The sequence below is a fragment of the Protomyctophum bolini genome (assembly GCF_963924005.1).
Source record: "Protomyctophum bolini genome assembly, chromosome: 5".
NCBI lineage: Eukaryota > Metazoa > Chordata > Actinopteri > Myctophiformes > Myctophidae > Protomyctophum > Protomyctophum bolini.
The window spans coordinates 39,462,184-39,483,942 of NC_137866.1; the positions used below are offsets into that span (position 1 = coordinate 39,462,184).

General features: G+C 42.7%; 1 protein-coding gene across 3 annotated transcripts; it reads left to right on the forward strand.

The window, feature by feature from the left end:
• Positions 1-1,432: 1,432 nt before the first annotated feature.
• On the forward strand, positions 1,433-20,935 carry sema3ga (sema domain, immunoglobulin domain (Ig), short basic domain, secreted, (semaphorin) 3Ga). 3 transcript variants are annotated; one of them, XM_080764895.1, is made up of 18 exons: positions 1,433-1,525; positions 6,196-6,336; positions 11,620-11,780; positions 12,759-12,821; positions 12,937-13,056; positions 13,705-13,798; positions 13,930-14,049; positions 14,187-14,332; positions 15,019-15,133; positions 15,912-15,981; positions 16,081-16,225; positions 16,522-16,744; positions 17,061-17,149; positions 17,439-17,480; positions 17,585-17,742; positions 18,862-18,929; positions 19,184-19,311; positions 19,438-20,935. In XM_080764895.1, the coding sequence occupies exons 2-18, from the start codon at positions 6,225-6,227 to the stop codon at positions 19,861-19,863; spliced, it is 2,280 nt and encodes a 759-aa protein (XP_080621021.1). In that variant the 5' UTR covers positions 1,433-1,525; positions 6,196-6,224; the 3' UTR covers positions 19,864-20,935. The 3 variants fall into 3 exon arrangements, with proteins under 3 accessions (XP_080621021.1, XP_080621020.1, XP_080621022.1); XM_080764894.1 differs by lacking the exon at positions 1,433-1,525 and adding an exon at positions 4,232-4,595; XM_080764896.1 differs by lacking the exon at positions 1,433-1,525 and adding an exon at positions 4,232-4,595 and having other exon boundaries at positions 19,187-19,311.
• The last annotated feature ends 824 nt before the right edge of the window (positions 20,936-21,759 follow it).

Consider the following 21,759-nt stretch of genomic DNA (forward strand, 5'->3'; position numbering starts at 1 on the left):
ATTCTCTTATGGGGGTCTTATTCAGATGGGGTCTGCAGCCAAATATATCAATTTGGGCTGAGGGCTTTGACGTGCTCTTTCACTGCTGTAAAAACCCTGCAGTTACACGACTTCCATTGGTAGTGAAAGGCAAGTGAGCTGCAGCTGGAATGTGCCACGTATGAGCCTTTCATGTCAAAGACGGTTACAAGAGATGTTCTCCTTTGATATCCATCGATGCGTGAAGTCCATGGATGTCCCTGGCAGCACCTGTTGCATTATCTTGAGTTGGGTTGTTGATATTTTGTTTCTGCTCTGTGTGGTCATAATTCTATAAGCCTGAGAAAGAAAAAAAAATATCTTGAGAAACATTCCTGAAACATTCCTGTGGCCACAGAACTTACGCAGTGAAAATATTTTGTATGATCAGGATCAGTTATTGAAATACTATAGATAAAGCACGTTCACTAAATCAAATCCTGGGCTCTCTCTTCCTTGCGGCAGCAGTCTGCTCTTCACTTGTATTGATTGATGTGTCTGAAGGTCAGGCTTAAGCCTAGAGGGTTTTGTTAAAACTGCAGACAACCCCAATTTGCTTCTCAAATCAGATTTTTAGGACTGACTCGTCCACATTGTTATTTGAAAGTGATCAAATCAGATTTGTGTAGGTATTTAGACATCGTCAACCTATCTGCATTGGTTGCTGTGGTAACGAGATAACGACATACAGTAGGTGTGCATTCACACTAGCAGATACAAAAGACTCAAAGCTACACAGCATATTTGTAGCTTTGCATCTTTGTAGCTGAAATTGAAATCATCTCGTTTTTGTAGCTTTTGTGGCAGCTAAATGTCTTTGTATCTTCATGTGGCTACATGGCTTCTATTGAAAACGAATGGTAGCTGCCAGTGTGAACGCAGCGTCAGGTTTAGCCTTACCTTATACTCACCGGTTGTGGGCTTATAGATCCATGAGCAATAGTAATATAGTAATGGTAGTAAGTATCAGGCTTCAGTGCCAGATCATCCAGAGTGACTGAGTCGCGTCTTTAGAAGTCGGATTTGAATGAATCGCCTTTAACGGTACATCAAAATGTGTTTCAAATTCCAGTTTCCATGTTTAGTTCTCGCTGTTCAGATTGTGATTCCAATCCTAGGCCAGTCAGTGTGACCATAAATATTGTATACCTGCCGCAGGTCACATGATGACACAGGATGTGTTTAATCAGACAAGCGAGTCATTCCTGACAAAGGAGTCTGACTAAACCCTATGACCTCATTGACCTGTGTACACAATGTCATTGTAAGTGATGCATTTCTGTAGCGACTTCATCCAAAACGCATTGCAACATGTGCAATGCCCATTTGACTATGTATGTTTCTCCCATTCACACACTGACAGTGCCAACCTGCTCATCGGGAGCAATTCAGTGTCTTGATCAAGGATACCTCGACGCAAAGCCAGGAGGATCAGCCGGGGACGAACCATGAACCTTCCAGTTCCCACGCAGCTGCTCTACTCTACCTCCTGACTGACATTTTGGAAGTAGGTAACCAGTCTATATGGACCCTGTGTCTGGTCCACACGCTGACAACCTTCCTATGTTAGAGGGGGGCGGGAGATGCTATCTGAGCAAATTGCGGCAATAGTGGGTGGGTGAAGGTCAGATAAGAGCATTGAATGGTGCATTATCTGATCCATGGGTGACGTTAGTGGTTCATAAAGCAGTGGGATCTGGCTGGTCTCTATAGTGCACCGTATGGAAACCTGAACTCGGCACACACACACACACACACACACACACACACACACACACACACACACACACAGAACACACACAGAACACACACACACACACACACACACACACACACACACACACAGAACACACACACACACACACACACACACACACACACACACACACACACACACTTGTGACTCATTTCCTCAGCTGGAAAGAGGGGGATGCCTCCCACTGAGTTGGGAACACAAAGCCTGCCTCCCATCCGAACCTCGTCACACACCGTTATGGACGACATCTGGTCGAAGCCTGCCGTAGGACAAAGGTGGCAGCTGACATTATCCTGCGACGCTCGGGACAAATAAAAGCTAAACTTGCAACAAAGGTCATTTCCAGGAGGGTGCCAATTGAAATACTGCACTCCTCTCCGACACATACATGACGCAGCCACCTTCGCTTCATGTTTATTTTATTTCAATGTCTGCATGGCCATTGCTCAGGATATATTCATCCTCTGACTATAATTTGGGGGTCCTTTGTGTGCCCAATGTGTCAGATCTTCCCCATAAAACCATGAATGTGCAAAAGCTGCTCAATGCCAAGCTACATATAGGTGGTTGTGTTAAGATAGTGAATGTCTTTTATGTACAGTTGACCCCCGCCTGGGTGCTTTGTGAGCGTTGTCATGAGCCTGAGAGTCAACTACAGTGGAATCTGAGGAATCTATTAAGACTGTCCTCACACTTACGTTGAAGTTGGAGAGTAATGTGACATTGAAAGGCTCTGTAATCAGGAGTGAATCACTGCTCTTTGCACTCTGTTTAATCACTTAAATCGTATGTACAGTACTTTGTTGACTGGGGTCGTCCAGGGGTCTGTACTTGGCCACCTCCAATGTTCACCTATTATGACATGCACAGAATAGGGACTCTAGGGTTCATGCCCCTTTGACGCATTTGTCTGACTACATTTGTACAAATGTACACCTGACCTTTTACACATGATAGGCTACTACAGCACAGACTAATCATTATATTAAGTGTCACATAATAGATGTCCTTTGACATAGTGTGGTTATAGACAGACAATCACACTGTGTGCGTCTGTCTGTCTGTCTGTCTGTCTGTCTGTCTGTCTGTCTGTCTGTCTGTCTGTCTGTCTGTCTGTCTGTCTGTCTGTCTGTCTGTCTGTCTGTCTGTCTGCCTGTCTGCCTGTCTGTTCACCTGTGTGAAGTGAGGGCCGCTCTTATCATCGTACATCATCATCGCCGACTTCTTACTGACAGTGGAGAGTTGAAAGCCTCCTACAACATATCAATGTTTGTGTTTACACTATGACGTCAAATTGTCCATTCATTGTCAATATTGTAATTTAATGTTTGTGTAGGACAAAGTTTGTGCTCACACACTAAAGGCTGGACATAGGAGGGGCTAGCGCCCCTCAAAAACCACGAATGTCTTATCTGACTGTCAGTGGGTATGCGGAGGACACAACAAATCTCTGTGTGTTTGGGGGGGTGAGCAGCTCACCAGCTAACCTCATTGGTCTGTCTGTATCCCATTTATGCCCTTGTATGTCATCAACCTGTCAGCAGTTTTTGACGATATCAGGGAACCCTGTACCGTAACCTATAATATTTGGTCAGTCGGGACTTGGTTGTATGGTAGTGAGTACGGCACTAGTACTCTGACAACGCATATTACTACGTTCAACGTAGTAATATATGTTACAATATTTACTTATCTAAATCAGTTTCACCTCTACACCAGGGGGGTCTGGGGACCCTCAAGGGTCCTTGATCCCTGATAGTTAGGAACTCCACAAATGGGGACATTTTCAGAATACATTTAACTCTCAATAAGCATTTTCAACCATATCTTCTTCATATTATGGCACCACATTTGTGAGTTAATTGGCTGTGTCTCATTGGTGGGCTTTGAACATTTCAAAGAAACCGACCTACCAATTATTGATGGGGTTTCAAAGCTAATGGCCTACAGCCATACATTCTCTTCCTGGAATGAACATGCTTAAATTGAAGCCATTGTTCTTACATCAATAAAAGGTAATACCACCCCCTCTGAGACAGAGTAAAGTAGACAGGCATCATTTCTGTAGTAAATGCTCAGACTATAGTCTGAGCATTTACTCATTATGTGGAATGTGGATATTATGGATAAAGGCTGAATCAAATGGGGGTCTGGTCTGTTAAATAAATGCATATCAAACTGGGGTCCTTTGAAATGAAAAATAGTTGATTCATCACTAATCTAAACTAAACATTTTAAACCTCTTCTAAATATTCCTGCGATCGACTGAGAGAGCAGCACGAGGGTTAAACATAATGCATACCCATATGGTTTAGCAAGGGGTTTGGTCCATTGCTGCCGTGATGGCCAACAGCAGTAGGAAAGGAAAGGAAAGGAAAGGGGAGGGAGCATGGAGACGGAGAGGGAGGGGATTCTAACAGAACGGAGAATCTAAACACCTGCACACTTGATGGTCACTCCAGGCAGTCAGACAGCAAGAGCCTCAGAAAAGGATAAAAGGACCACCACCGTCTTGATTACGTCAAGTGTTATTGGAATCAATATCGGACAACTTAAAGTTTTAGACACAGTGTTCGGGGATTAGTTGTTTTGTCTTGCGACTTCACTGACCTGGCTGGCATTTTATTCATTTATCAAGGGAATTTATTGAAGACAGTTTCGTGCCGCCTGGAGTTAATTTTGCTCGTCGAGATCTGGGAGCGATTCTTCAGTCCGGTGTTGTGCCAACGCGCGTTTACGCACGGAATGTAGCGATACCATCTCGTCAGTCTTGAATCTCCGAAGCCTTCGTCCGCCGGCGGGTATAGAACAAACAAACAAGGTAATTCCCTACATGTTTTTATGGCTTAACTCATGACATGCACTTGTGTTGTAACTTGTGTAGTATGTCTGACAAAAGTGTAGATGGTGAAGACTAGAGAGAATGAGTGATAACCGTTAACCCTACCCATGACAAGCTGTTATCTGATGGCTCCTGTCTTGGGATGTGTTGAGTGAACAGGTAAACACATGACTTCACCAGTGAAGGTCGACCATTCGAAGATTTTCTGTTATGATGATTTGTTGTGCTTGTGTAGTTGTCTTTCTACAGCCTGTCTATTTCTTCAGATTTCTTTATTTTTTATTTTATCCAGTTAAATAATGATTTTCTTTCTCTCAGTCTGTCAGACAGAAACAGAAATTAAGTTGCTTTTGTAAATTGTGAGATGGCCAACATTGGTATTGGTATTTGGTAGGTAGCCTACTTCGTAGCCTACCAAATTTGCCATCCAAATTCAAAATAAAATGTTATAAGTTCAGGAATCAGATTCAGTCTGATTGTTTCTGCTGGCCAGGATGATATTAAATCAAACGTGGTATCCACTGCACATTGACGATTTGTATAGATTTCTGTGAATTACTGCAGTTTTTTATTGGTATCACTGCCACGATAATGGTGGATGGTTTGTTCACCATCATTTTTGTTACAAGTCCCTGATGGTCCAGGTCTGGCACTCTGGCTACACCGAATTCTTGAGAGAGAGCCAGTGGGTCCCCACAGTCACACACCTGCGGGGGGGCCACAATTTAATGGACGTTATGGACTCAGCTTTGCCTTTTAGTATTCATAATTTATAGCCTATATGGAATAGGCTCAAGCTAAGTGCAGATGCATAATGAATGCATGAGTTAATGTCTAAGTTATTGGGCTGTAACCTTCAACACCCTGAAACACTTGAATGCTAGTGTCCCTGTTCTACGGTGAACATTAGGCAAAAACATTATTTGGTGTAAAGCGAAAAATTTGCGGTCCTAGTATTATTATTAACGCCCTGACTCCGGTCTGTCAACTAATATATACTTATAACAATAAAACAGTATAACAAAAATACATTTTAGAAACTGGAGCACCTGTAGTAGATTTCTGAACATGTGCTTTGATGAGATTAGAGAGAGAGAGAGAGAGCTCTCTGTATTATAAAATAAGTAGACAGTAAGTAGACCATTATCTATAGTAATGAATAATATAATTACTCAGAACAGGACTTGGGTTGTGTTTCCAACTTGTGTGCAGTCTTTACAGTTTAGCCTTCTATCCATAGTCCTCTAAATAAAGAGTAGGACCACTCCTGTTATACAGAGCAGGTGTGTCGATTTGGACATCACATTCTTTCATGCCAAACGATAAATCTGCTGCTAACAGGCTGCGTGCCAATCTTCTGATCAGAGAGATCAGAGAGAGAGAGACACACACACACACACACACACACACACACACACACACACACACACACACACACACACACACACACACACACACACAGAGGGGCTGTCTCCTGCTCTTCTTTCATCCTGGTTCTATCCTTTCTCATAACTGTCATAAGGCACTGTGCAATAATACTCATTTTCCATTTACATTTTTTTCCTGTTGTTTAATCCAGATTTAGATCTCTGTGGGTCGGTTACCTGCATGGTGGTTACCATGGCAGCCTGTGGAACCCTGCCTCTCCTGCTGGCCTTATGTGTTTACAGTATCTCCGGTCTCCAACTGTCCGCTCCACGAGTTCATCTGTCCTTCAAAGGTGAGCAGATACGCATCACCTAAAACCCCACGTGTCAGACTTGGATGGACGCGCACTGCAGTGGACGCTTTAGGCTGGGTTCTATTGTTTCCCACTCACAAGGGAAAATGTGTGCACATATCCAGTTATCCACGGTTACAATTGACACGTGTGTGCGCTGTGCACGGCACGCACACATGCATGAACAACAATAAACGCACGCACGCATGCATTTGCGCGCACACACACACACACACACACACACACACACACACACACACACACACACACACACACACACACACACACACAGTCACACACACATACACACGTGTACACAAATCTGTAGAATGTAAACACGCACGTACACTCACTGCACGCACGCACACACACACACACACACACACACACACACACACACACACACACACACACACACACACACACACACACACACACACACACACACCAGTTATGTTTCCCTTTTATACATAAAGAGCTTATTTCCTGGCTCCTGTCAAACAGCGCACCACAGAAAACAAAGGGTGGATGTTGCGTGTGGTTGGCTTGCACTGTGCCCTTCGATACTTGTACATGTTGTACAAGTATTTTTCCTCACACCCAGCAACCCCCCCCCATACACGCACTCACGCACGCACACACACACACAAACAGTCACAAACACACAGCTGTCTTGTTTCTTTGCTCCTGATGTTTAAACTGATCACAATAGTGAAACAGCTAGTGCGGTGTAAATACAAGCTAGGGCAGATATCAGATAGTTTGTGGTTTTTCTGGCTTTTCTTGAAGGGTTTGGGTTTTTCCCCACAATGTCTCCTCCCTGTCGTCATTAAAGTGTAATGGTAGAGCACCAGGTTTCAAATACCTGGATGACATCTTTGATCAGAACCAGCCTGGAAGATTACTGTTATTTTGGCAACTCAGTGATGATGTAGGCACCTCTTTATGACACACACGCACACACACTGAAATCATTGTAAATAAGAATTATAACAAGTATAATTCACATTTAGATAATTGCTCGTAGCTTTCATGTTCTTTGCTTTACAGAATTGTGTTCACACGATTGGCGTCTTGTTAAACACCAATAACTACTGAATATAAAAAAAAAACTGTTTGATTTACATGAGCAGCTAGTCTGGCCTGTAGTGGCACGCTGGTGGATGACTGGACAGTGCGTCAACCACTTAATCGATTCCATGTCCTTCCCTGTCTCTACCCTCAGTTTCCTGTCTTTCTATTATCCCATCTAAAAATAAAAATACAAAAAGCCCCCACAAATATATTAACTACTTAAGCACATACCTCAGTCATCATACGACGGTTAGTGAAAATAAGTACACAATGCGTTTATGAAGAAATGCCAACTTTGTTGATTTGACCTGGCCTATTTCAATCAGGAAGAAGATCTGCAGATCTTGATCAGAATATTCAAATAGTTAAAGAATCATCAGGAAGTGGACTGTCTGTTTTATATATAAAAATATTTTGTAATGTCACATACAATATTATCAGGATCTGCCTCATTTGCATTCACGTTGCACCTTGCAGTGTCAACGTGGACTCAATTAGTCAATTAGAATATTTTGGATGATCAGTGAAGCAACTACTGAATTATATCTCACCAATATTTGGAGTTATATAATGGCAAGGTAACAAAAAAGGGTAATTTATCTGGAAGAAAAAGTAAAGAATTATGGCCCAATTTGAAGTGAATAACACAGACCAACTTTGGCCTCAATGGGCTCTGAAAGCTGTGGTAAATGCATTGCATGTGCCTGCCTACAATAGATTCTACACAACTGAAATCAAAGGTGAATTCAACACAATTCATTTTGCAGCTGTAAGGCAATTTGCACTGCCTTTTTATTTGACCCTTGGCCTTGACACTAATCTCATTCAGTAAACAGCTTATAGTGTGCACACTAATGTAGAAGAGTTTTTGTCATACTTGAGGTAATATATGCAGTAGCCGAGCCAATATGTGACAACTGAGAAGTGCTAAGTTATTGTTATGACATGTAGGCCGCCAAAATCAGTCCATTCATAGAAGTCATTAAATAACCCTTCCCCCAAATTCCAGAGAATTGGTGGAAAAGTGAGATTTACTCCCCAACTCTGTTTTCTGCCATTGGAAGGATTTATTGTTCATTGTTTGTGACAGGGACACTCTTTGTTCTCATAGGCGCCTGTGGAGGAGGTTTTGGGAGGGGGGTCGGGGTGGGCATGTGACTTCGCTGAATGAACATGCCCGCCTTGGTGACAATCTGGGTACCAGAGGCCTGCAGGGGATAGAGATCTCACATTGTTCCCGCTGTCTCTGGGAAGTTGTGTGATCCCACACTTCAGAAGGACTGACGGACGTAACTGTGACTCAGGATTGCTAGACAGCAAATACGCTATATAATTAAAGCCATATTCAGTATCTCTGCATCCTAGTCACTTTCACCCGGCATCCCTATGCTGGGTGCGAACATTTGGCGAAAATAGCAGTTCTGCTATTTTCCACGAATTCTCTGTACTGTACTGTATGTGGGGACTAGATGACACCATGAGTGGAGAGAATGAAAAAATAAAATATATATAGGCCTATATATATATATAAAAAAATGCAACCGACATGCACATCCCAGTCCCAGACCTACTTGAGAGGGTGCTGAATCAACAAAAGTTTCACCATGCAGGAAAAATAAAATCTGCACACCAGGTAGCTCCCATTTCCAAAGATGAATTCAAAAGTTATGTGACGTTTCGAGCACCTCAGACTTTATAACAAAGTTTGAGGAAGAGCCTCCGTGCTCAAAATGTCACTCAACTTTACAATAAATTGGAAACCCAATTTATTTATTATAACACCTGCCTGGTGTGCAGAATTTATTTCTTCCTACATACTGGAGAGAGATTTGACTGAGGACCCCCTGGAACCGCCTCAACATGCCTTAATATGTTTCCCCGCACCCCACTTTAAAAACAGCTGTCTTAGGGAGGCTCAGAGTGTGGGCAAGGTAATTGTTCCAGCAGCATTCTAGTGATAACTTGCTATCATCTTGTGTTACGGAAACTTGTAATGGCCTAAGTGATCCTGTTACTTGGAACAAAGTGTCATAACAGTGTTGTTAGAATGTTGTCAGGGGATAAGTGTTTTGTGAATGTTTACTAGATGTAGATGATGCCAGTACATTGTCTGCTATTTACAGAAGATGGGGACATCGATCGTGCACAATGTAGGGGTGTGACGTTGCCAGTTTTAGCCTATCCTCTGAATCCACTAAAACCCTCGTCCCTCGTGGAGTTTGGCTTGAAGGTTTGTTATCCTGTGTTTACCTCTCAGGAACAGAACCGGACTTGGCCCCACCTCCCTAAGACCCCAACCCCTGTCCTGTCAGCCGGAGATCCGATTGCATGGCTTATTTTAGTGGCACGTCTACTGCATCCTGTTAACGTTGACCTCAGAAGGAAAGATGGCAGAGGCACTTTGATGTAAATAAAGATATTCTTCCCGCTGCCTGCCTGCAAAGCCTGAAGGTCTCTGATCTGTGATCTGTTATGTGACTGCGGGCCTGTTATCGTTCACATGCCTTAGCCATATGTTAAGACTCTCTCTGTACACATTGTACACAAGGGAAATCCTCAGTGTCAATTTAGCTCCTAGAGTGTACAAATGGAACCGTAACACTGACACTTTACTACTACTAATATGTCGCACAACATGTTTTTGTTTCTGATATTTGTTGAGCGTGACCACAAACCCCAAGAATGTTATTTAGATAGCATGTTGTTTAGACAGATGCTAGGTTTGATGTTTACCTGGTATCCTAGTTTCTTTGAAGCACTATAGTTCTCTTTGTGTGACTATTTACCCTGTCGTTTGTTGACTATGGGTTCAGACTTACTTGGCTTACTCTGATTTCACACTTGTCACTCTGGATAAGGGTGTGTGCTAAATGGCTAAATTGTAATTGTACAACACAGATTACTATCTGATGTCAATATAAATTAAAGTATTGCATCAAAGCATAGTTGGGTGGTTATACATGACTGACACATGTGTACACAGAGTAAATCCTGAGTCTTAAGAGTTAAATTAAGACTTGGGATTTTGCCTTGGGGGGATTTAACTGGTTGAAACAATTTAGATTTTGAAGTAGAATGCTGCAGAGCAAAGTCCATTTACCTTGCAGCAAATGAAAATGGTTTAATCAGAGCGTTCAGGGAGAACACGTTGTGAAACAAAAGAGCAGAGAGACATTTCCCCGTTTTCAACATGTCTTAACAACTTCATGCTCTGCTGAACACAGCCGTGCCCGCGATGCGAGGAATTATCCCAGAGTGCAACCGGGCCGCCGGTTTCTTTAGAAACGTGCTTTTTCCCACTGAGCTCTGCAGGGCATTTAGTGGCCTTAAACTCCATCACACTTGGAGGGCATGAAATATTGAGATCTTAAAAGCAACGCCGTTTCTTAAACTGCTCTGAGATGGGTTATATTTAGTCTTTGACACACATTTGACTGAAAACAAGTGAGAATGGCGTGGGTCCAGCCAGGAGGGTTGTGAGGTCATTAGAAAAAAATTAGGCATTTCATGTGTGAGATGCCAGAGAAATAGTATGCAGTATGCACACGTAAGAAAGGGACACGTTTGCTCCCCCTGCTGACTGGTGTTTGTAATTCTTTGTGATGCATTCTTCAACTGTTGATGTTCTCATACGGACAGATACAGTGAGACCAATAGAGATCAATATTTGATTGGTCATGTACTGTACGTTGATTTAGCATAATAACTTTGACTTATGTTTACACCCGTGAAGGGTGTAATCAAATGAATGGAAATGAACATAATAGACTATTAATTATAAATAATAATATATCTGAGGACAGCGGTTGTCCCTGGTATATCAGAGCATGATATTGCACTGCCTGTAGGTACATTTGCTGAATTTGTACATACAGTGACATAGACCCACTTAAACCTTTTATTTGTTAAATGCTCAAAAAGGCATCACTTGACTTTTTCATTTTCTTCAGCCTTATAAAGTAAAAGATACAAATAAAATACCAAATAAATCAAGACTAAAAGGTAAAATAAACTGTAGTACTATAGTGTACTACAGCATTTATAATGAAGTGACTGCAGTAATGTTGATAGTGAACACTGTACAGCACAAAATTGTGCATTTCTATGTTTGTGTGTTGTGGAAATATTTCGTGTAAGTTTCTGGATGTGTGTGTACTCTCGTCCACAGAGTTGATGGTTTTTTAATGTGTGTGTACTCCTGGTCCACAGAGCTGATGGAGACTCGGGCAGCCAGACCATTCAGTTTCTCCTTCAACACCAGTGACTATCGCATCCTTCTGATGGACCAGGATCAAGGTCGTCTCTACCTGGGCAGCAGAGAGTACCTTGTGGCTCTGGACATGCAGAATGTCAACAAGGAGCCCCTCATAGTACGTATTTTAAGCCTCATTTATACTCTGTAGTACGATGGTGTTGCTTTTAAAAAAGAACACATGTTTTTAGCTTGTATATCTGTTCTTTTAGGGTCTAATACGGTGATTCTGCCTTTTTAATTTCATGGACCCTCATTTGATACATTTGTTTATTTTATTTTATTTCTGGGACCCCAACTATGTAAATTCTTCATGTGTTAGCGTGCAGGTGCAGATCTTGTGTTTTTGCTAAAGATATGACCCTGAGTTACCGACCAGTAAAGGTCCATTTGATCTCTTTGCGGTCCCATACCCCGAATTGAGAAGCAGTGGTCTAATATCTGGTAGCTGCGTGCTACCCTGGTTGTCTGGAAGTAATTCCTGCCATGGGTTCCAACTTCCAACAGCAGATCTCCAATGGAATTTTACATTGGATTTTTGCTAAATTAAGAAATGAAACAAAGGCTTATTTATACAGTTTTGTAATCCTGTAATCTTGTAATTGGGGCCATTGTAGTTTAGTGGGTAGAGAGGCCACCTGGTAATCAGAAGGTGACTGGTTCGCCACCACGGCGCACCCAGCTTACGTCGAAGTGTCCCTAACCAAGACACTTAACATGCTTCCGACGTCCGAACAAACTTCTGGTGGTCCATAAGAAAAAAGGTTCCTATTGACAAGACACCTTTCATACTCTATACTGCCAACTGAACTGTTCTGAGAGATGAGCCCATGTCTAATTAGAGATTAGCCCTGTCTAATTGGTCTTGCATGTGGATGTCTTCAGAGAGAAGGGTGGAATTTCCCCATGAGTATTAATTATTGTTGAATGAATGTGGTGTAATTATACCTCCTTATCTGGAATCCAGTATCTGGTATCGGTTCCTGGTATCTGGTATTGGCATTGCTCTTCGCATAATTATTATTGCTATTCAGTTACTGTATGTACAGTAATAATCCCTGGTGTTTGACAGCTGCTGTACGTTTGTCCCCCATAGATCCACTGGCCTGCATCTGCAAAAAGGAAGGGAGAATGTCAGATGACTGGGAAGGGAAGACAGGTGGGCTCAAGATTCTATATCCTGATTCTTTCTTATATAGCAGGAAGCGACTGTCCTTTACTGATAGCTGAAAATAGCGTAGTATAAGTAAGGCTTTTCTCCCTTTGGTTCCCAGGGAGAGTGTGCCAACTTTGTGCGGTTGATTGAGCCGTGGAATCGGACTCACCTTTACACCTGTGGAACCGGAGCGTACCAACCTATCTGCACCTTCATCAACAGAGGATGGAAGTCTGAGGTGAGCCCCGACGAATAGCTTTAAACCTCAAAACAACAGTACACTTTACAGCAGGGATAGGCAACCCTTTCAGGGACATTTATGGTCACTTAACCGCTTTCCAGGGCTGACATGATAACTCGGTGCCAGACAACTTCTCCGCCCATTCGCATCGAGTCTACCGAAGTATTAGGTGGGAATGTGACCTATCTTAGTATCCCGGCTTGAAAATGCATTTTCTGATTACTAAATAACTGGAGAGACAGGGAGACTCATTTCTATCTATATCAATATATCTCATTTTAACATAAAATAAATCACTTACCGGTACCTATCTTTTATTAATAATACAACCTAACAAAGAATGAGTCAATCATTTAATATGAATAATAAAGGTAAGATGAATTCAAGATGACATAAGATGGTTCTGATCACCTCAATAGTCCAGTCTAATCACCCCGTCATAGATCAAAAAGAGACAGTTGCCCACCACTGCTTTACAGCAAAGTTTCACTGCAGTAGAGCTGGGTATACATCAATATTTCAGGAGTACAAACTGGGCCACTGATTTGTCATATTAACAATTAATATTACATTTCCATATTCCATTGTGACATTTTAGCAGTCTATTTTTACGTGTTCCGCTCATTTTATCATGTGTCTTGGCAGGACTATCTCTTCAGGCTGGTTCCTGGCTATGTCGACTCAGGGAAGGGAAAATGTTCCTACGACCCCAACCAGGAGAACATTGCTGTTCTGATCAGTAAGACCGATTTATTTTACGGTTCAGTACATTGGCTCAGGAGGCAAAAATAGAACCCCACACCAAACCTTTGAATTCCCTTGAACCACAATCTGTCCTGTTTCTGTTGTGGTCTTATCACATCTGTGCAGATGGGAACCTATACGCTGGTGTGCACATTGACTTCATGAGTACGGACGCAGCTCTCTTTAGGACCATGGGGGGCAGATCAGTGATCAGAACGGAGCAGTATGACTCCCGCTGGATGAACGGTGAGTCAGTATGTGTGCATCGATATAGAAAATGTTGTTAATAAATGGTCAAAGTGGTTGGTTGGTTTATGATTCCTTTCACTGTATTTGACAACGCTCTCTCTCTCTTTCTCTCTTTCTTTCTCTCTCTCTCCTAGAGCCCGTGTTTATTAGGATCCAACAGATCCCTGACAGCGCTCAGAGGAACGATGACAAGCTCTACTTCTTCTTCCGCGAGAAGACTCTGGATTCGGGTGGCGGGTCGAGTCCTAGTGTGGTGGCGCGGGTGGGGAGGGTGTGTCTGGTGAGTCTCACACACTGAAAATGAAGTCACGTAATGGATCACTGTCTATATCATGATTAATCATGATTTAACGATCAATTAATCAATTGTGTTCCGGCTTGGATCAATGGAACCCACGTAGTATATACTTAAAATAAGTTTGATTGATACAGTATCACTATGAAAACACATTTTTCAAGGTTTTAAAGAAACAAATCGAAAAATAAAACTGGCACAACCAGCTGTCCGCACACTGTAACCTTTCAAGAAGCTCCCGGGCAAGGCTTTGTATCGGTAGAAACAAATACAAAATAAAGCCTTACCTGGTAGCTTCTTGAAAAGTTACAGTGTGCTGACTTCTATTATTCTTTAAAGAAAATAAATACTACCGGTATGTCATTTTTGGGGGGTTCACTTGCAACACCCTTGCGTCTTGCAAGTGGACATGTGGGTCCTGGCCCACAAGTTGGGAATCACTGATCTGCATGGTTTTATATGAATCACTACTGATCTGCATGCTTTTATATGAATCACTACTGATCTGCATGCTTTTATATGAATCACTACTGATCTGCATGCTTTTATATGAATCACTACTGATCTGCATGCTTTTATATGAATCACTACTGATCTGCATGCTTTTATATGAATCACTGATCTACATGGTTCCATATTGAACACAACATTCTTTTCCAACCTCTGAGCAGAACGACGAGGGTGGTCAGAAGTCACTGGTGAACCGCTGGACTACGTTCCTGAAGGCTCGTCTGATCTGCTCCGTGATAGGAGAGGATGGCGTGGAGACGGCGTTTGATGAACTAAGTAATGCTACTATAAAATCACTCACCAATATTGCAATACACGTTAACAGTTGGGTTTACCTTACACCTGTTATAAGGTAAAGTGCAGATATAAGGTACTTTCAGGGCATGGATTAATGCAGACGTTGTCGCCTGGATCAACGACAGGTCTGCTCCAGGTCTGCTCATGAGGGGCGCGACAACGCAAGCGTAATAAAAAGCTCAACACAATCCAGTCTAGTCAGTCGCGGGAACGAAAACGAGCACACGCGTGACAATTTCACGGGACCGCGCCCACATAATTACACCAGTGTGTTGTCGGCGTCGCCCCTTGACTTCTCTGCGTGTACAGAAAAGATAGTGTCTGCTTTCACTACCGAAAGTTCATACAAGCTAAAAATAACATTTTCATACCGGCCTGATAAAGATATTGGCTTTTCAAATAAATATAGGCAGATACCGATATGGTGAACAATACATAATGTATCCCTAACGCAAACTACGTTTTCAAAGGTTTGAGAAAATACTTAACGTATCAGACCTCTATAACCTCACAATACGTTGCATCTCGCAGGGGAAATGCTGTTGTTATAGCAGCAATGGCAAATTTGGTGTGAACTTGTGAACGTGTGGGTAGACTTTGCACCCCCAGGCCAGGTGTGCCTTGTTGTGAGCTTGTAGATCAGCTTTTTTTGCTGCTCGATACCGTCATGCATGCGACGCAAGTAAACAGACCAAGTGTTTTGTAACTGTCTGGAGCCCTTTGTGTTATTGATCGATCTATTTAAATATCTTTCCAGGGGATGTGTTTATCCAGCCGACACAAGATGAAAGGAACCCCGTGGTTTATGCTCTCTTCACTACAGCTGGGTGAGCAGATTAACCATATGTGGAGAATTCAGATATATATCGTACTAGAAAGCCATTTATCTGTTCATGTTCCTGATTGCCTCTCTCCCCGTGTTCCAGCTCCGTGTTCAAGGGTTCAGCGGTGTGTGTGTACTCAATGGCTGATATCCGCAATGTCTTCAATGGACCCTTCGCCCACAAACATGGACACAATTACCAATGGACGGAATATACAGGCAGGATCCCCTATCCTCGGCCCGGAACAGTACGTCTCTCATGAATCAAGAATCAAACGGGGGTTTACACATGGGTTGCATTGATCCGGAATGTACATTTGTTTATATTTGTAAACTCTCCGTGTCTGAAATATGGTCGATTATGTCACCTTGATCTTGATGATGATGGCCTTGAGGTCTTTGACCCAAAAGTTAATCATCTGTTCAAGGAAGCAGCAATTTCGTTCAAAGACACACTGCCACACATACAGGGTATAACATTTGTTCATATCGTTACAACATTATAAAGAGGGACACCACCTCTCTCTCTTCTCCCTGTCCCCAGTGTCCGGGAGGGACGTTCACCCCTGGAATCCACTCCTCCAAACAATTCTCAGACGAGGCTGTGAACTTCATCAGAGCTCACCCCTTGATGCACCACCCAGTGTATCCCATCCAACGCCACCCTCTAGTGGTGAGGACCGGCGTAGACTACCGCTTCACTGCCCTGGTAGTGGACCAGGTGGATGCAGTGGACGGGCGGTATGAGGTGCTCTTCCTGGGGACAGGTGAGAGATGGGCAACTGCCATACCATTTGATCCAGTAACTAGGTGGTCAAGAAACAAACTACCACACGATTTGATCCAGAAACCAGGTTGTCAAGACAAACTACCATACGATTTGATCCAGTAACTAGGTGGTCAAGACACAAACTACCATACGATTTGATCCAGTAACTAGGTGGTCAAGACACAAACTACCATACGATTTGATCCAGTAGCTAGGTGGTCAAGACACAAAACAAATTCAGAATGCTTGGTAAGTTGGTAACTGCAGTACCAAAAAAGATGATCAAGCTTTTTTATATCCATCTTCCACTACAGATCGTGGCACGGTCCAAAAAGTAATCGTTTTGCCCAAAGACCCAACCAGCATGGAGGAACTCACTTTGGAAGAAGTCGAGGTTTTCAGGGTATGTCACTGTGATTAGTTTAATTAGAATAATTGATATAGTGTGTTTTATCCTACTGTTAGTTTAATTTACAGCATCGCATTCTGTGGATACAATCACAAATGTAACCACATTAAGGCAGTATAGGCTAACATTTTGTAAAATAGCGAAAATAGACAATCTGCAAGCTTGTAGATCGGCTATTTTTGCTGTTCTTTGTACGACGAATTATAGATTACGCTGTCCCGAAAATAGTACTGGTCTCAAATGTTGAGCTGTAGTGATGTCTTTTTGTACGTTTTATTCACAGACCAGGGCTGCTGTGAAAACAATGACGATATCTTCCAAAAGGGTAAGAGAAGTGCAGGGAAACAGTGACAGTGATGGATATCTGATGCAAACTTTCACAAGCATACTAAATGGAGAATAACTTTGTTTTCTTTACCCCTCCAACAGCAACAGCTGTATGTGTCATCAGATGCGGGGCTTACCCAGGTGTCCCTGCACCGCTGTGGGGCGTACGGCCGAGCCTGCTCCGACTGCTGCCTGGCCCGAGACCCTTATTGTGCCTGGGACGGCGAGAGCTGCACCGCATTCACCCCTTCAACCAAGAGGTCAGAGGTCATATCATGCATTTACAATAGAGATGCACGATATTGAAATTATGACCGATATCCGATTATTATTATTATTTTAATCGGCCGATACGGATTCAAATACCAATATTATATTACATTTATATTGAACTCATTGCTGAATATTTAAAACATACATTTTTGTTTTGCTGGTGATATTAGATGGTAAGCCCCCTTCCCATAACAGCTGACGCTCCTAAACACTTTGACCTCTATTAACGAGTTGCCCGAGTTAATTCATTGTAGAACACTCTCCCTGCGTTTCACGAGTTGCCCGAGTTTTCATTGTTTAATCCACGTTTTAAATCCGTTTTAAGTCATACGGGCAATCCACCGGACAGAATGAGATATGAGACGCGATTTCGATACGCTACCAATTATATCGGGCATCTCTAATTTATATACTTTATCAATCACTTGACAGTCGAGAACAAGGAGGAAGGTGCGTCGACAGCGAGGCCTTAAGTTGAGACTCATGAGGCGCACCCCAGTGAGCTGCTAGGTGATGGAGTGCCTGCACCGAGCAGCCTCGTGCATCATCGGGCGTACTGTCCGAGTTGGCAAACCATGATGGATTGCTCCCTTCCTCCGCGCATCACCCGCTCCCTCCGTGTGCCTCAGCCTATCACAGCGATTGGGGCCTATACGTCCACTCACAGTTAACAGTCTTTGTATTGAGTTTGTGCTTGAAATGTACTGTAATTCTGCAAACTGTTAATAAATATTTAAATCAATCAATCAATCAAACCCTCGCCCAGCAGTCTGCTGTCACCCAGGCAGATATGTTGATCTGACCCCCCATGCCAAAGCGCCAGCGCTCACCCAGCAGTCTGCCGGCAACGAGACGGATGCGTGCACGCGACCTCACTTCTCGACCCTCACGACAAATCATCTATTTGAATAAAATAATATTTTTGCGGTGCATCGTTTTTTACATCATCACAATGTCCTCTTGGTTCAATACCAGCAGGCGTGTCTTCCCCCCTCTCTGCCTTCAATCAGTTTCCTTTGTCTCTCTATGCTGTCCTGTACTGTACTGTATATTAAATACATTAACAAACCTAAAATTAACCTGTAAATGGTGTTCTGTTGTCTCAGGAGGAGCAGGAGACAAGATGTGAAGCACGGCGATCCACTGAGGCAGTGCAGAGGGTACAACGCCAAAGGTTTGCCTGTTTTTCTGGAATTTTAACCACATGAACCCTATGGTCCCTATTCTGGGCATGTCATCATAATATGCCAACATTCTACAATAATATGCAAACGTTCAGTCAAAATAGCCGAAGTGCGGGCCAAGTACAAACCCCTAGGAGACACCGGCCAATGAAGTATAGTGTTTAAGTGGTTAATAAGGGCTCTTGTGTGGCCTCTTGTGTGGTCTCTCATTTATTGCTGTACTTTTTCCCCCCAACATGTTCAGTAGAAAAACGTTTGACAGAAACAGTGCAGTTTGGCGTTGAGGGCAGCAGTGCGTTCCTAGAGTGTCAGCCTCGCTCCCCTCAGGCCACAGTCAAGTGGCTTTTCCAGAGAGATGGCAGGAGGAAAGTGGTGAGCAATAAGAGTGGTTCTATTCAAATGATAACACATACCTGTATATTCCTATGTACAGAACGACCCACCTTGAACCTGAAATCCCCTCAATATGACGTGCTTTGTCTTTTCTTTGCTGTGAAGCTCAACCGCGAGGGCGGAGTGGTGAAGACCCACCACGGCGTCCTGCTGAAGAGTCTCAACCGATCGGACGCGGGACTCTACCACTGCCTGGCCACGGAGAACAACTTCAAACACACCATGGCGCGTGTGGCGTTGCGCATCCTCGACCGAGACATCGTGGTGGCGCTCACGTCACCGGACGAGGAACAGGAGACTGGCAACGGTGGTCCCCCGCCTGGACACAGCAGCCACAAACACCACCACCACAGTGTCCCCCATCAACCTCAAACGCTTGCGTCCCCCGTCCCGACTCCCTTCCCCCCGGAGATTAGACTGATTAACCAGTACTGCCAGTCCTACTGGGAACAGCTCAGCCCCAAACAACGACAGCAGCGTAAACGCACCAGCCGCAGGCACACAGAGAGTCAGGAAGAGGGTCTCGGATAGAGACAACAGTGCTGGTACTGGACACTCCAGGGTGGACTTCCATATTAGACACCCCCCCACTCATCCCTCTGACTAATGCTTAATTTATGCAGCGCCATACGACGGTGTCACGTGCTGAAAACAGCCGATCTACAAGTTCACAAAGCATCGCGGACACAACACGTTGTGAGCTTATAGTTCAGCTGTTTACGACACGCAACACCGTCGCACGACGACGCATAAATCGGGCTTGGTCCAGGTGATGCTCTCATGTCATTCACATGTATCTCAAAATAGAGGTGTAATATATTGATTTTGAATATAATATATGGTCATGATCCATTGAGTCATTATTGTATTATATGATAATTAAATAAGGATATAATTGGAAAATATTTTGCATGCACAGTTGTTCGTAAATTGTCCGCTGTTTGGTTTTCAATGATTCTAATGTCTGTATGGTCAGGTGTAGTAGTGTATTTTAGCAAACTAATTCCATTGGATGTTGTCATGTGTTGTTACTGTCCCACGACCCAGTGACCTGTGTATGTATTGAAGATATGACATGCCGCTATGACATACAGTATTCTTCCAGTTATGCACTTTGATGGTGGTGGTTTTAGAGGGAATGAGGGCTCTTTGCACACTAAAAATAGTGGACATTTTTATATACAAGCCTTTTCAAAAATGGGAATGAAACTGGTACAGGTTTGGCGTTTTCTACATAATATGCTTCCAAATGTTAACAAATGCTCTTTTTGCTGGAGAGACACGTAAGGGTAAATAATTCAGAACCACCATAAATTTTAATGTGAGTGAAACAGTGCTGTGCAGTCAATCCTACACTGGAAATGTTCAACCAAATGCATAAAGACTTAAACATTCTCGAATTGGCCTGTATCCAGTCTTATGTGTTATTTATTTTACATATTTACTCAGTCACTGTTTTATTAATATAATAAAGCCACCAGTGACAATTTTGCAGTTGAAGAGAACAAAGAATTGATGGTTTTGTGTCAAGCAACAGCTGCTTCCAATCGTACTGATTTCAAAATAAAAGCTCCAACAATAACATGTGTATTGTTGCAATATTCATTGGTGTTGATCAGACTTACTTGTGTTTACATTTAGATTTTTACCCTAATCCAGTGATACTCAACCTCAGGCCCGCGGGACCATTATGACTGGCCCACCAATGAAAATCTAAAAAAAAGAAGAAAAAAAAAATCTGGAAAATGAAATAAAAATAAATAAATCTGAATGAAGTTATCTTTAATTACATTATTATAAGTAATACTATTAGAGTTGTACTATTACTCGAACGAAAATAAAAGCTTGGGGGGGGGGGGGGGGAAGATGCAATGCAAATGAAAGACATATACTGTGTATCCCTATTCCCTGACATAATTTTATAGCTAAACGGACAGAATTCTATTTTATTTGAATGATGAAACCCACCTGCCATTAATAGTTGGAAATGGAAATGGAAATTGCGGAAATGGAAATTGCGGAAATTGAGGAAATTGCGGAAATTGTAATTGCGGAAATGGTGGAAATGGAAATTGCGGAAATTGCGGAAATGGAAATTGACGAAATTGCGGAAATGGAAATTGAGGAAATTGCGGAAATGGAAATTGCGGAAATTGCGGAAATGGTAATTGCGGAAATTGCGGAAATGGTGGAAATGGAAATTGCGGAAATTGCGGAAATGGAAATTGAGGAAATTGCGGAAATGGAAATTGCGGAAATTGTGGAAATGGAAATTGCGGAAATTGCGGAAATGGTAATTGCGGAAATTGCTCTTCACTTTATATAGCTATCTATTTTCAGGTAGATTGTTTTATTTTACTCTGTCAGCCATATCACTACTTTTCATTTTCATGAAAAAGGTCATAGCTGGGTAATCTATTTTCAGGC